We start from the raw sequence: 17,378 nt of genomic DNA on the forward strand, positions 1-17,378 counted from the left end.
CTAGATACAGAACAGCTTGAATATAACCCCACTAGATACAGAACAGTTTGAATATAATCCCACTAGATACAGAACAGCTTGAATATAACCCCACTAGATACAGAACAGCTTAAATATAACCCCACTAGATACAGAACAGTTTGAATATAACCCCACTAGATACAGAACAGTTTGAATATAACCCCACTAGATACAGAACAGTTTGAATATAACCCCACTAGATACAGAACAGCTTGAATATAACCCCACTAGATACAGAACAGTTTGAATTTAACCCCACTAGATACAGAACAGTTCAAATATAACCCCACTAGATACAGAACAGCATGAATATAACCCCACTAGATACAGAACAGTTTAAATATAACCCCACTAGATACAGAACAGCTTGAATATAACCCCACTAGGTACAGAGCAGTTTAAATATAACCCCACTAGATACAGAACAGCTTAAATATAACCCCACTAGATACAGAACAGTTTGAATATAACCCCACTAGATACAGAACAGTTTGAATATAACCCCACTAGATACAGAACAGTTTAAATATAACCCCACTAGATACAGAACAGCTTGAATATAACCCCACTAGCTACAGAACAGTTTGAATATAACCCCACTAGATACAGAACAGCTTGAATATAACCCCACTAGATACAGAACAGTTTGAATATAACCCCACTAGATACAGAACAGCTTGAATATAACCCCACTAGATACAGAAATACTTGAATATAACCCCACTAGATACAGAACAACTTGAATATAACCCCACTAGCAACAGAACAGCTTGAATATAACCCCACTAGATACAGAACAGCTTGAATATAACCCCACTAGATACAGAACAGTTTGAATATAACCCCACTAGATACAGAACCACTTGAATATAACCCCACTAGATACAGAACAGCTTAAATATAACCCCACTAGATACAGAACAGCTTGAATATAACCCCACTAGATACAGAACAGCTTGAATATAACCCCACTAGATACAGAACAGTTTGAATATAACCCCACTAGATACAGAACAGCTTGAATATAACCCCACTAGATACAGAACAGTTTGAATATAACCCCACTAGATACAGAGCAGCTTGAATATAACCCCACTAGATACAGAACAGCTTAAATATAACCCCACTAGATACAGAACAGTTTGAATATAACCCCACTAGATACAGAACAGTTTAAATATAACCCCACTAGATACAGAACAGCTTGAATATAACCCCACTAGCTACAGAACAGCTTGAATATAACCCCACTAGATACAGAACAGCTTGAATATAACCCCACTAGATACAGAACAGCTTGAATATAACCCCACTAGATACAGAACAGCTTGAATATAACCCCACTAGGTACAGAACAGTTTAAATATAACCCCACTAGATACAGAACAGTTTGAATATAACCCCACTAGATACAGAACAACTTGGATATAACCCCACTAGATACAGAACAGCTTGAATATAACCCCACTAGATACAGAACAGTTTGAATATAACCCCACTAGATACTTAACAGCTTGAATATAACCCCACTAGATACAGAACAGCTTGAATATAACCCCACTAGATACAGAACAGCTTAAATATAACCACACTAGATACAGAACAGTTTGAATATAACCCCACTAGATACAGAACAGTTTAAATATAACCCCACTAGATACAGAACAGTTTGAATTTAACCCCACTAGATACAGAACAGTTCAAATATAACCCCACTAGATACAGAACAGCTTGAATATAACCCCACTAGATACAGAACAGCTTGAATATAACCCCACTAGATACAGAACAGCTTGAATATAACCCCACTAGCTACAGAACAGCTTGAATATAACCCCACTAGCTACAGAACAGCTTGAATATAACCCCACTAGATACAGAACAGTTTGAATATAATCCCACTAGATACAGAACAGCTTGAATTTAACCCCACTAGATACAGAACAGCTTAAATATAACCCCACTAGATACAGAACAGTTTGAATATAACCCCACTAGCTACAGAACAGCTTGAATATAACCCCACTAGATACAGAACAGCATGAATATAACCCCACTAGATACAGAACAGCATGAATATAACCCCACTAGATACAGAACAGCTTGAATATAACCCCACTAGATACAGAACAGCTTAAATATAACCCCACTAGATACAGAACAGTTTGAATATAACCCCACTAGCTACAGAACAGTTTGAATATAACCCCACTAGATACAGAACAGCTTGAATATAACCCCACTAGATACAGAACAGTTTGAATATAACCCCACTAGATACAGAACAGCTTAAATATACAGTGTATTCAGACCCCTTGACTTCGCAATGAGTGGTTTGGAAGGAATCAGTGACAGTGGCTAACTGAAATCATTGCAAAGCAATCACTAGCCTGCTGTTTAGTGGAGTTGCTGTGTGGTCCCAAATCTGGGATTAAGGGTCTCTTTTCCAAGTTTAAAATGATAAACCTTCAACATAGGCCATGCTGTCAATGAAGCATGCTTTGTGCCGCGCTCAAAACAACTGTTAAGTCGGAACTGCAAAAACTTGACTTCAGTGAGTTCAAGACAACCGGGAAGTAGGAAATAAACGTTTTGAACGGTCATCCAACTCGGAATTGTAAATCCGGCCTCTTTCTAGAGCTACGACCTGAAGATCAATGACGTCAACATGATTCGACCATGGTTTTTTTCCCGAGTTCCCAATTGTTTTGAAGGCACCATAAATCCAGAGAATGCCCGACTTTGACAAAATTTGCCCACGAAGGACTGCCGCGCCGCCCTCCTGTTCAAGTGAGCACAGCACAACAAGGTGAGTCCAAAAATGTCTTGTATGCTGTTGCATAAAGGATGTAATATGCCAGGGAGATATGTATACTGTAGCTAAGAAAGTAATACTAAGTGTGTTATGTAGTAACAAGTTAGTAGCCCATAAGATGTTAGTGCCTCACCCAAAGAATTTGGTCTATTTACCCCTCTTAATTTAGCCTACTGTTCTGACTTGGTGGCGGAACTGCACATATAGCCTATAACCTGTTTTTGAGAAATGTAATCATAAAATATTGTAAGAGCTTTCATTGTCTGCTTACTTTATTTATCCTACGGTTCTGACTTGGTGTACAGAGAGAACACTGTAAGAGCGGCCCATGTTCTGAATTCTGTTGCTGTACATTTCAAAAGTGCTAAACAAATAGTTTTATTGAATATGTCTGTCCTAGCTCGCTTATTGTCTTAATCAAAATTACAGATTACCTCTTATCTGCTTGTCGTCCCCTTATGCCATAGTTTGTACATCTCAATTGTCAGTAGAAATCACATTTGTTTAAACAAGTCAGCCATATCAGCTATGTTTTTTTAAAGGGCAGTAAATGAGGCTGAATGAACTGTTTCGCTGCCAGACAAGGCTCCGCTGATAGCCAGGTGTAGCAGAAGCAATATGTTGGGACTGCTGTTGGGACAGCTTTATGGGGCCCTAACAGTTTGTGGGCACCGTTTGTCACCGTTATAGTGCAGTTCATGTATTGTTTATTGTTGTGTTGTGTACTGGCTTTGCTGGCATGCATCCCACTTTTCTTTTCTTTCCCCCCAACAAGATGTACATGCTGAAATCATCACTGCTGCTTTGCATGAGTTAGCCTAAGCCTATCTATTGTATTAAAATGAAAATGTTCACATTATTCAAACACTCGCTGCTTCAACTTCAGTGGCCTACCTCTCCTGTCGTAGTTGGGCGTGAGAGTTCAAGTGTGCCTAGTATGCGTGGTGTCATTGAAATAGAGTTGGCTGGCTACATGGGCGGAGAATCACGTGCCAGTTAACTTAACAGTAGCGGTGCATGGGTCAAATTACCTGGGAAGCCAAGTGAAGCCATATTACAGCCTACACTGTATGTGTGTGATAATTGCGTTGTTTGCTGTTAATTCATATTCCTTGTGACTGTGATATATAGGCCGAGACAATAAGACAGTGGCAGAGTAAATTCAACAACACTGTCGTGACGTTGTATTAGTTAATGTGACGACTGTTGCTCATCAAATGATTAACGGTTTATAATTACGTGATTAAATGAATTAAGCAATGAATCAAGCAATTATTAACTCATTAACCTGGGGCACCATGGGAACATTGTTTTGATTGAGTTTCTATTTCCCAAATTAACTCAAAGGATATCAGAATATCGATTACAACAGTCGCTAAATTAATCAATTTCCTCTACAGTCTCATAATCTGAAAGTCGTATAATCCGGGAATCTGCACGGACCCGGGCTTTACCACTGAATTTACCACACCAATCTTAGTTGATTATTTATTTACTAGCAAGCTAAAATGATGATAAAAATGCACATACACAAAACACAGTCTAGCTATTCATTAGGACTTAGTATAACGGGCCAACACACTATGGCGCTTGTTACCCAAAATGGGGATTTTAAAGAGAGAGAAAGAAAGGAAGTACACGAGAGAAATATACATTTGGGTTCATTTGTCAGCCATGCTTATTTAAAATTAGCCTTGCCCCGAACTGCCGCTCTTATGGGTCAGAATATAATGATGTAATTACGTGTTGTAGTTCTCAGGTGGGAAGCTCCGCGTGGTCGTTTAGGCTTCTAAATGCCGCAGTTCTCCGGCGCAACTCTCGGGTTGTCCTCACGATGTCAGTGTCCTTCTTGGCTAAGTGGTCTGATCCTCACCCTTGATCGGAAAGGGGTCTTCTGAGGACAGACAGCTCTGTAGCTCAGAGCTCACAGCTTCGGCTCGAATGGTGTCGATACCACGATTCAATGGAGAGTGGAGGCTGGGTGGTTCGGCTTGAATTCACCCGCTTAGACACAGCTACTCGTCCGTAGCTCGTGTAGAAAAATATTTCTTTGTCTTCAACCTTGTGTTTCGTTTTGGGGTTCGTCGACTTTGTTAGACCTTGGCTGCAGCTTGGGGTCAATAGTCTTCTATGTTAATTCTTCACTCTCCTGTCTTATACCCTCGGGTCAGAAGTGGGTGTAACAGCCTTTAGGGCGATTCTCTGGGCGGACCAAGTAAAGGGTGGCAAGGCTTAGATTTGGCTAAAAATCCGATTTTAGACACTAACTTCACATTTCATCTTTATCAAAACATTCTGTTTGATTTGGATATTTTCCAAACAGCGTACAATGTATAAACATCAGGCATATACTGGGAAAACTCTTAAAGGTACAATGTTTTCATAATAACGTCATCTCTTAACCTTTAAAAACAAATACAAAAGTTACATACATTTTAATATTCCACTTTTCGTCATAACCACCATTGTGGCTGACGGAAACCATTGTTCCAAAGTCCCTTTATTGCATGTTTAAGGTTCTGAGGCCAGTTCTCCATTGTTAGGACAAAGGAATTTCTCTGTATTATGGGCATGAGGTGTCATAAAACCCCCACATCTTCAGACCCCTAGATCTCTCCTCCTCTGTTGGGGGTTTGGGAGATAATCTGTAGGGTGGTGGTCTCCTGTACCCTGACCTGATCAGGACAGTCATGACAACACCTTTGTTTTATCACAAAACCAGATAGCAACCTCTGTCCAGTGAAGTCCACGACGCATGTTGCATGTTTATTTATTTTATTTATTTAACCTTTTAGTAAGACAGTTATATGACCTACAGCTTGCTTAAGCAAGTTAATGTTTCCGACATTTCCGGACCACGAAACAACTATTGATTTAGAACCACAGACAGTTACCGCAAGTCACCAAGAAACCAGGAGCTGCCTCCTCTATTTCTGCACTAGTCAACTTCAACATTTCAACATCATCAAATCACCTCTGCTTAGTCTAAAACTGTGACAACTAAAAGATAACAAAAACGATTTAGTCCAATCAACATCACATAAATATGTGGCTGTCCATGTTTCTGATTTCTGTTTGCGCGTGTGTGCATTCGTGTAAGCAGAAAAACATGTTTACTCACCCAACCTGTAGAGAAAGGCCAATGCCATCCTCTCTTTCATGTTGACCAAACGGTCTCCCACTCTGTCATACAGTACACGCTTGTATTTTGTTGTTGTCCTAGGCTACCTAGCTAAAATGCTTGCTCGCTAGCCTAACTTCCATTCATGGGTAACGTTAGCTAGTTAACATTAGCCTTCTACATCTAGCTACATATTGAACTTCCATCCTCTCAGGCCAGAGGCACAACAATGTATGAATTAATGGTTGGATCAGAATCGCTGTTGCAATCATTGGCCAGTAAGGAGAATTAAGTAAGTCCAAATCCCTATCTCCATCCATGGCTAATTTAGGAAAGGGAGAATTTTATCCATCTAGCTAGCCACCAGAGAACAACAACAACGAGATGCAACATTTCAAGTTGTTTCTGGTAAAGACTTATGCTCTCAAAGCGATTTGATAGGAGACGCCAAATCCAAGCTGGCTTCACTTGATACCTGTTTTTTTCCGCCAGGACCAATCAAAGTTGATCTCCCTCAGTTTAGCTCAACGCTGATTGGCTAATTTGTATACTTTTTTTGTCAAGGGAGGCCAAATGCTCGCTGGCTTCCCTTGCATTCAATGCCACTGGCTGCAAGAATGTCACACTCGTTTGGACCAGACAGTAGACATAGAGAGACAGAGGGTTGCTGTTTGCTCGCTCCTTTTCCTGTGAGATACATTCATTCAGCCTCTTGCCAATTGAATGAAAATGATGATACACAAAGAGACGAGAAAAACAAAATGTTTATATTTTTGGGTGGGAGCCTGGTTTCCCTTGTTGTTCGTGAATACACTTTACTCTAACTTAAATATGAAATTAACTTTAAATAGGATTAGACTAGTTTACTACAGTGTCTGTAAATAAATATTTATAATGGAAAGAAGTGGAGGGCGCTCAACCAATGTGAGTCGAGGTGCAATCAAAAAATCAATCATCATGAAAAGGTTCTGGTCAGTCACACCGACAGCGACTTTGTGCAAAATGTTACGCAGCATCATCTGGATATGTGTGAAACAAAAGTTTAACATTCACCTTTCTGCTACCGTTTCTGTCAAGCCGTCTACACACACAGTTTGGTGCATACGTTTGATTAAGTTCTATAAATCCAACGTATGCACCACACAGAACGCACTGCAACTGCCTCTGTAACGCAATGCTGCAAGACAAACGCAGCGTTCCATTGGAAATGAATGTACTTCTGGTGGACCACAATGCAATGTCACCGTCGGTGTGACCGAGGCGTACTATGGTGAGCTAGCGTTGCGACTTTTCAATTTCAATAAGTAGACTGCCCATTTATTTGTCTCTGCCTGTAAATCGACCTCCTGAGGTAGGCTATATGCAAAAGTAGCTCTTATCATTCTGCTTCAAGTTCAGTAGCCAGGTGCGTTTGTGGTCTCAATTAAATAGAGTAGGCTATAGCCCATGGGCCGAGAAGCACGGGGCAGTTATCTTTCCAAGGAAATGTACTTCCTAAATATGATTAGGCTATTGTCTAGAAATACATATTGGTCACCCATAGGCTATTTCTCAGTTTGAAACTCCCAAAGGGTAGGCTATAAAAATAGCTCAAGAGAAAGGGCAAGTCTCTCCAACTCTGCTGACTTCAAACTACATGTACCATATTGTCTGATATAGCCCAGTATTAAATACAGATAGCCTAATATAATGGACCCTGTGAGAATCTGGTAATTATACATATTTCTTAAGTCATTTGCACATTTGATATTGTCTATAGGGCACAAATTTGCTGGGACCATGGCTGGCAAGAGAGCTATGTGACATACGCCTAAAATAACTTTGTGGAACTGCGGTTGGGTTTGGAACCAGTTCTTGCGGTAGAGCGTGGGAGTCGCACAGAACACCTGCGGGCGTGGTGCGGTATGAACACCTGCGGGCGTGGTGCAGTATGAACACCTGCGGGCGTGGTGCGGTATGAACAGCTGCGGGCGTGGTGCAGTATGAACACCTGCGGGCGTGGTGCAGTATGAACAGCTGCGGGCGTGGTGCAGTATGAACAGCTGCGGGCGTGGTGCAGTATGAACACCTGCGGGCGTGGTGCAGTATGAACAGCTGCGGGCGTGGTGCAGTATGAACAGCTGCGGGCGTGGTGCAGTATGAACAGCTGCGGGCGTGGTGCAGTATGAACACCTGCGGACGTGGTGCAGTATGAACAGCTGCGGGCGTGGTGCAGTATGAACAGCTGCGGGCGTGGTGCAGTATGAACACCTGCGGGCGTGGTGCAGTATGAACACCTGCGGGCGTGGTGCAGTATGAACACCTGCGGGCGTGGTGCAGTATGAACACCTGCGGGCGTGGTGCAGTATGAACACCTGCGGGCGTGGTGCAGTATGAACACCTGCGGGCGTGGTGCAGTATGAACACCTGCGGGCGTGGTGCGGTATGAACACCTGCGGGCGTGGTGCAGTATGAACACCTGCGGGCGTGGTGCGGTATGAACACCTGCGGGCGTGGTGCAGTATGAACACCTGCGGGCGTGGTGCGGTATGAACACCTGCGGGCGTGGTGCAGTATGAACACCTGCGGCGTGGTGCGGTATGAACACCTGCGGGCGTGTGCTGCAGTATGAACAGCTGCGGGCGTGGTGCGGTATGAACACCTGCGGGCGTGGTGCAGTATGAACACCCCTGCGGGCGTGGTGCGGTATGAACACCTGCGGGCGTGGTTGCAGTATGAACACCTGCGGGAGTGGTGCAGGTATGAACAACCTGCGGGCGTGGTGCAGTATGAACACCTGCGGGCGTGGTGCAGTATGAACAGCTGCGGGCGTGGTGCAGTATGAACAGCCTGCGGGCGTGGTGCAGGTATGAACACCTGCGGGCGTGGTGCAGTATGAACACCTGCGGGCGTGGTGCAGTATGAACACCTGCGGGCGTGGTGCAGTATGAACACCTGCGGGCGTGGTGCAGTATGAACACCTGCGGGCGTGGTTGCAGTATGAACATCTGCGGGCGTGGTGCAGTATGAACACCTGCGGGCGTGGTGCAGTATGAACACCTGCGGGCGTGGTGCGGTATGAACACCTGCGGGCGTGGTGCAGTATGAACACCTGCGGGCGTGGTGCAGTATGAACACCTGCGGGCGTGGGGCAGTATGAACACCTGCGGGCGTGGGGCAGTATGAACACCTGCGGGAGGTAGCGGGATGAAGACCTCTACTGTGGATAACTGACAATGATGTGATTATTTCAAGGTAATTCTCTCTTCATGTCACTGAGACAGACAGAAGGTCAGGGTATGAGGTGGCTGTTGAAATGAATAAAGTACACGTGTTTATGGAGAGCCATTATGGCTAAACTTGGATCACAGATGACGACTTGAGGGCCTATTATATTTGTACTGAGACTTTTACTTATGCCTTACTGTGCAGAGCAGGTACACATCGGTCAAGTACCTTGTAATGACTGTCATACTGAAGCTATAGTCAGCTTTCCAGTGAACAGGTCTAACACTTCCCAATACAAAAGTATACCTATTATCACCTAGACAGATATGTTGGCTTCTACAACTCATCGAACTGTTTAAACATTCTGTACACCAACTGTGTTCTCATACACGTCAGTCATTCTGTACACCAACTGTGTTCCTATACACGTCAGTCATTCTGTACACCAACTGTGTTCCCATACACGTCAGTCATTCTGTACAACAACTGTGTTCCCATACACGTCAGTCATTCTGTACAACAACTGTGTTCCCATACACGTCAGTCATTCTGTACAACAACTGTGTTCCCATACACGTCAGTCATTCTGTTCACCAACTGTGTTCGCATACACGTCAGTCATTCTGTACACCAACTGTGTTCCCATACACGTCAGTCATTCTGAGAAGTAGAATGCTGAGTACATGCAGTGCTAGATAGTTGGAGGATGCTGTTGGGTCGAGCCCTTACCGACATCCCCATCTGCTTCACAAATAGCTCCAGTAACTAAAGAGGAAGAGGCCTACTATGAGGAGGCTGAGTTTGAGCGTCGCGTGGAGGAAATGTGTTTCGGTTATAGTGACTTGGCATTTCCTGGTTGCTTGACAGAAGGAGAGAGAGACGGAGCGAGCAAGAGACAGACGGACAGACAGACACTAGTGCTGGTTAGGAGAGCGGGCTGGAGACAGACAGACACTAGTGCTGGTTAGGAGCGATGTGCTACTTACTACTCTGAGGAGCCGAAGCACCCTGTGGGCCTGTCTGGACCTACTGTTCTGACTCTGGACTCCCTGTAACCTAGGACCCAGGAGGGCTCACTGAGACTGGGTTCCTCTGAACCCCTTCTCCCTGCCCTCCCAGACACATGCAATGAGACATGGACTGGCCCACAAATGACAGTCAACTGGTAGGCTAATATTATCATTTCATTCTAGATTGATTCCAGAAAACGTGAAGATATGAGCCTAATGTTCAGCCACTCACATTGATGCACTGCATCTTACTGTATATTGGATTTAACATCTGTTACGTTGCCGCTGCTGATTTTAAAAGACGTTTGCTGAAGTTACACATTTGCCAGTAGTAGTGATCTTTAAACGGGGGTTTCTGAAGTATGTTTTGGAGTTTGCCTTGCAGCCATATTGGTGCTGCTGCCAGCTGTTGACAATGTAGCTAACTTCCTCTATAGGGGCCTGTGGGCGTCTTTCAGGCTGCAAGCATCAACGAGGCATTAGTAAACTAGCAGCAGTGGAAGTAGGCGTCTCATAGGGAAGTGCCTGACTAATTGTCAGGTCATGTGGTGTCACCTGATGTTATTTGGGTGCAATGAGTCAGGTTGGCCCTTGTGGGAACTGTACTCCCTCACTCCACACACCGCCTGATGTGTGGAAGAAAATAACACTCCTCGTTCTCACGTGAAGAAGGCTTTGCGTCTCTCAAACATCAGGCTGTGTGTGAATTCAGGGGAAGGTCTCCTCTTCACTCCCTAGTAGAAAGCTGAGCTGATGTAGCATGTCTCTGTATGACTGTAATGGCACTAGCAAACTAGGTTTAAAGTGTCTCTGTCACAGTGCACCATCACTAGAAGTTCTTAGATGATTTGAACGGGAGACGTCAGTTGCACATCAATGAATGTTACCACTGAGCTCTATCTCTACGACTGATAACATCTGTTCCTAAGATAGATTGACATGTTGATAGGGTGAGGGAGGCTTATACTTAGACACCCTGCAATAGTAGATGGTACTCAGTCTCTCTGTGGTGCTAGTGTTATTTAGAGACATCAATAGTAGATGGTACTCAGTCTCTCTGTGGTGCTAGTGTTATTTAGAGACATCAATAGTAGATGGTACTCAGTCTCTCTGTGGTGCTAGTGTTATTTAGAGACATCAATAGTAGATGGTACTCAGTCTCTCTGTGGTGCTAGTGTTATTTAGAGACATCAATAGTAGATGGTACTCAGTCTCTCTGTGGTGCTAGTGTTATTTAGAGACATCAATAGTAGATAGTATTCAGTCTCTCTGTGGTGCTAGTGTTATTTAGAGACATCAATAGTAGATGGTACTCAGTCTCTCTGTGGTGCTAGTGTTATTTAGAGACATCAATAGTAGATGGTACTCAGTCTGTCTGTGGTGCTAGTGTTATTTAGAGACATCAATAGTAGATGGTACTCAGTCTCTCTGTGGTGCTAGTGTTATTTAGAGACATCAATAGTAGATAGTACTCAGTCTCTCTGTGGTGCTAGTGTTATTTAGAGACATCAATAGTAGATGGTACTCAGTCTCTCTGTGGTGCTAGTGTTATTTAGTGACCTCAATAGTAGATGGTATTCAGTCTCTCTGTGGTGCTAGTGTTATTTAGAGACATCAATAGTAGATGGTACTCAGTCTCTCTGTGGTGCTAGTGTTATTTAGAGACATCAATAGTAGATGGTACTCAGTCTCTCTGGTGCTAGTGTTATTTAGAGACATCAATAGTAGATGGTACTCAGTCTCTCTGTGGTGCTCTAGTTGTTTAGTGACATCAATAGTAGATAGTACTCAGTTTCTCTGTGGTGCTAGTGTTTTTTAGTGACATCAATAGTAGATGGTACTCAGTCTCTCTGTGGTGCTAGTGTTTTTTAGTGACATCAATAGTAGATAGTACTCAGTCTCTCTGTGGTGCTAGTGTTTTTTAGTGACATCAATAGTAGATAGTACTCAGTCTCTCTGTGGTGCTCTAGTTGTTTAGAGACATCAATAGTAGATAGTACTCAGTCTCTCTGTGGTGCTAGTGTTATTTAGAGACATCAATAGTAGATGGTACTCAGTCTCTCTGTGGTGCTAGTGTTATTTAGTGACCTCAATAGTAGATGGTATTCAGTCTCTCTGTGGTGCTAGTGTTATTTAGAGACATCAATAGTAGATGGTACTCAGTCTCTCTGTGGTGCTAGTGTTATTTAGAGACATCAATAGTAGATGGTACTCAGTCTCTCTGTGGTGCTAGTGTTATTTAGAGACATCAATAGTAGATGGTACTCAGTCTCTCTGTGGTGCTCTAGTTGTTTAGTGACATCAATAGTAGATAGTACTCAGTCTCTCTGTGGTGCTAGTGTTTTTTAGTGACATCAATAGTAGATGGTACTCAGTCTCTCTGTGGTGCTAGTGTTTTTTAGTGACATCAATAGTAGATAGTACTCAGTCTCTCTGTGGTGCTAGTGTTTTTTAGTGACATCAATAGTAGATAGTACTCAGTCTCTCTGTGGTGCTCTAGTTGTTTAGTGACATCAATAGTAGATAGTACTCAGTCTCTCTGTGGTGCTAGTGTTTTTTAGAGACATCAATAGTAGATGGTACTCAGTCTCTCTGTGGTGCTCTAGTTGTTTAGTGACATCAATAGTAGATAGTACTCAGTCTCTCTGTGGTGCTCTAGTTGTTTAGTGACATCAATAGTAGATGGTACTCTGTCTCTCTGTGGTGCTAGTGTTGTTTAGTGACATCAATAGTAGATGGTACTCAGTCTCTCTGTGGTGCTAGTGTTGTTTAGTGACATCAATAGTAGATAGTACTCAGTCTCTCTGTGGTGCTCTAGTTGTTTTGTGACATCAATAGTAGATAGTACTCAGTCTCTCTGTGGTGCTAGTGTTGTTTAGTGACATCAATAGTAGATAGTACTCAGTCTCACTGTGGTGCTAGTGTTGTTTAGTGACATCAATAGTAGATGGTACCCAGTCTCTCTGTGGTGCTATAGTTGTTTAGTGACATCAATAGTAGCCTGGGTTCCAGTCTGTTTCTGCTCTCTTGCCAACTCCTTGGCTTGACAATGACAGCAATGGAGTAGGAAAGAGCACAAACATATCTGGAACCAGGCTAGAAGAGGCTATGTGAGAGATGGGAAACAGATCTGGGACCAGGCTAGATGAGGCTATGTGAGAGATGGGAACAGACCTGGGACCAGGCTAGACGAGGCTATGTGAGAGATGGGAAACAGATCTGGGACCAGGCTAGACGAGGCTATGTGAGAGATGGAAACAGATCTGGGACCAGGCTTGCCGAGGCTATGTGAGAGATGGGAAACATAGTGTGACTTCATAGGAGGAGAGTAGCAGGATATGATGAGGCAGCTAAGACCTGCGATATTGACAGAACCTACAGTAGAACTCTGTATAAATGTTCCTGTGTTATAGAACCTACAGTAGAACTCTGTATAAATGTCCCTGTGTTATAGAACCTACAGTAGAACTCTGTATAAATGTCCCTGTGTTATAGAACCTACAGTAGAACTCTGTATAAATGTCCCTGTGTTATAGAGCCTAGAGTAGAACTCTGTATAAATGTCCCTGTGTTATAGAACCTACAGTAGAACTCTGTATAAATGTCCCTGTGTTATAGAACCTAGAGTAGAACTCTGTATAAATGTCCCTGTGTTATAGAACCTACAGTAGAACTCTGTATAAATGTCCCTGTGTTATAGAACCTACAGTAGAACTCTGTATAAATGTCCCTGTGTTATAGAACCTACAGTATAACTCTGTATAAATGTCCCTGTGTTATAGAACCTACAGTAGAACTCTGTATAAATGTCCCTGTGTTATAGAACCTACAGTAGAACTCTGTATAAATGTCCCTGTGTTATAGAACCTACAGTAGAACTCTGTATAAATGTCCCTGTGTTATAGAACCTACAGTAGAACTGTCAAAATGTCCCTGTATTATAGAACCTACAGTAGAACTCTGTATAAATGTCCCTGTATTATAGAACCTACAGTAGAACTCTGTATAAATGTCCCTGTGTTATAGAACCTACAGTAGAACTCTGTATAAATGTCCCTGTGTTATAGAACCTAGAGTAGATCTCTGTATAAATGTCCCTGTGTTATAGAACCTAGAGTAGATCTCTGTATAAATGTCCCTGTGTTATAGAACCTACAGTAGAACTCTGTATAAATGTCCCTGTGTTATAGAGCCTAGAGTAGAACTCTGTATAAATGTCCCTGTGTTATAGAACCTACAGTAGAACTCTGTATAAATGTCCCTGTGTTATAGAACCTACAGTAGAACTCTGTATAAATGTCCCTGTGTTATAGAACCTACAGTAGAACTCTGTATAAATGTCCCTGTGTTATAGAACCTACAGTAGAACTCTGTCAAAATGTCCCTGTGTTATAGAACCTACAATAGAACTCTGTATAAATGTCCCTGTGTTATAGAACCTACAGTAGAACTCTGTATAAATGTCCCTGTGTTATAGAACCTACAGTAGAACTCTGTATAAATGTCCCTGTGTTATAGAACCTACAGTAGAACTCTGTATAAATGTCCCTGTGTTATAGAACCTAGAGTAGATCTCTGTATAAATGTCCCTGTGTTATAGAACCTACAGTAGAACTCTGTCAAAATGTCCCTGTGTTATAGAACCTACAGTAGAACTCTGTATAAATGTCCCTGCGTTATAGAACCTACAGTAGAACTCTGTATAAATGTCCCTGTGTTATAGAACCTACAGTAGAACTCTGTATAAATGTCCCTGTGTTATAGAACCTACAGTAGAACTCTGTATAAATGTCCCTGTGTTATAGAACCTAGAGTAGAACTCTGTATAAATGTCCCTGTGTTATAGAACCTACAGTAGAACTCTGTATACATGTCCCTGTGTTATAGAACCTACAGTAGAACTCTCTATAAATGTCCCTGTGTTATAGAACCTACAGTAGAACTCTGTATAAATGTCCCTGCGTTATAGAACCTACAGTAGAACTCTCTATAAATGTCCCTGTGTTATAGAACCTACAGTAGAACTCTGTATAAATGTCCCTGTGTTATAGAACCTACAGTAGAACTCTGTATAAATGTCCCTGTGTTATAGAACCTACAGTAGAACTCTGTATAAATGTCCCTGTGCGATAGTTCAAGGCCTGTCATTCTGTCCCTTTCCATTTAAAGCACAGTATTTAATAGAGTTAAGGATGGACAAGTCGATTGATGATGAAAGAAAGTCACATTCTTTGAGCATAAGTCATGTACATGACTTAACCCATGTTTAATTTATTTGAGCTATAAAGAAATGCATACTGTAGCCTGGTACTTTCATGATCGTGTTTTCAGCCATAGGCCTACTATTTAGAAAAAAGGCTTGAATGCATTATCTCATATGCTCCTGAATGTGCCATCACTTTCGTAAGGTTGCTGTAACTTCCTGTTGTAAAAACAAGAGACGTCAGCCGCCTCAGGTTGTTGTTTAGAGTTTGAGCGCAACACACTGCATAAGGACAACCTGTTAGCACCGTGGTCAGAAAACAACAACCACAGGGCACAGTCCTTTTAACACAATGTTAACGTGTACTGGTCCACGTGCACTGTACTTTTTCCATGTTGTGTTTACTAGTTCTGCATGTGTGACTTCAGAATCAGAAAATGTTATTGCCATACAATAAATGTTGTCAGGGATTTCCCTTGGTGTTGTACAGAGAAGCATCAATCCAGATCAGACCTGTGCCAGTATGACTGGAGACTCATCCTCTGTCTCTCTTCCCCTCCTCCCCTCCTGCAGAAAGATGAGGGCTGCCTGCAGCAGTGGCTGGAAGCGTTTGTGGCTTCCTTTGAGAAGCTTGTTGATGTGCAGTCACTGGAGCCTCGCAGGTGAGTTGACTGATTGGCTCAAATGTATTTCCTACGTCCCAAATTGCAATCTATTCCCTATACTACTTTTGACCAGATCCTAGATCTGTAACAAGGGGAAAGTTCAGGGCACTGGTCGCAGGGTGTGTGACAAGCTGGCTGATACCTTGTCATCTTAAAGGCTTAAAAGTGGACCTGACCAATGAAATAGTTGTAAAAGTACTTCATTTTAAATAAACTGCAGACTTGGAAAGTAAATTCACATGGCTGGGGGCTAAAACAAATGTCTCTTCCACACAGTCAGGAAACACCTTCAGGAAAACACAGGCCCTGATTACACATCGCAGGCACCCGTGCCAATTAGCCACACCCACCAATTAGGCAACATAATGAGCAACACTAAAACAACAGGACATGTTAGGAGATGAGCAACACTAAAACAACAGGACATGTTAGGAGATGAACAACACTAAAACAACAGGACATGTTAGGAGATGAGCAACACTAAAACAACAGGGCATGTTAGGAGATGAACAACACTAAAACAACAGGACATGTTAGGAGATGAGCAACACTAAAACAACAGGACATGTTAGGAGATGAACAACACTAAAACAACAGGACATGTTAGGAGATGAGCAACACTAAAACAACAGGGCATGTTAGGAGATGAGCAACACTAAAACAACAGGACATGTTAAGAGATGAACAGCACTAAAACAACAGGACATGTTAGGAGATGAACAACACTAAAACAACAGGACATGTTAGGAGATGAGCAACACTAAAACAACAGGACATGTTAGGAGATGAGCAACACTAAAACAACAGGACATGTTAGGAGATGAGCAACACTAAAACAACACTAAAACAACAGGACATGTTAGGAGATGAGCAACACTAAAACAACAGGACATGTTAGGAGATGAACAACACTAAAACAACAGGACATGTTAGGAGATGAGCAACACTAAAACAACAGGACATGTTAGGAGATGAGCAACACTAAAACAACAGGACATGTTAGGAGATGAACAACACTAAAACAACAGGACATGTTAGGAGATGAGCAACACTAAAACAACAGGACATGTTAGGAGATGAGCAACACTAAAACAACAGGACATGTTAGGAGATGAACAACACTAAAACAACAGGACATGTTAGGAGATGAGCAACACTAAAACAACAGGACATGTTAGGAGATGAGCAACACTAAAACAACAGGACATGTTAGGAGATGAACAACACTAAAACAACAGGACATGTTAGGAGATGAGCAACACTAAAACAACAGGACATGTTAGGAGATGAACAACACTAAAACAACAGGACATGTTAGGAGATGAGCAACACTAAA

At 42.4% G+C, this 17,378-nt stretch overlaps 1 protein-coding gene across 1 annotated transcript in view; it reads left to right on the forward strand.

Moving 5' to 3' along the window:
• The window catches only part of nbeal2 (neurobeachin-like 2), a 143,494-nt gene that overhangs the window by 25,867 nt on the left and 100,249 nt on the right, over positions 1–17,378 (forward strand). The window contains exon 2 of the mRNA XM_029746683.1: positions 15,951–16,039. Within this exon, the coding sequence (XP_029602543.1) occupies positions 15,951–16,039 (89 nt within the window). The remainder of the gene's footprint in view (positions 1–15,950; positions 16,040–17,378) is intronic.

This window comes from Salmo trutta, unplaced genomic scaffold, assembly GCF_901001165.1.
Source record: "Salmo trutta unplaced genomic scaffold, fSalTru1.1, whole genome shotgun sequence".
Classification (NCBI taxonomy): Eukaryota; Metazoa; Chordata; class Actinopteri; order Salmoniformes; family Salmonidae; genus Salmo; species Salmo trutta.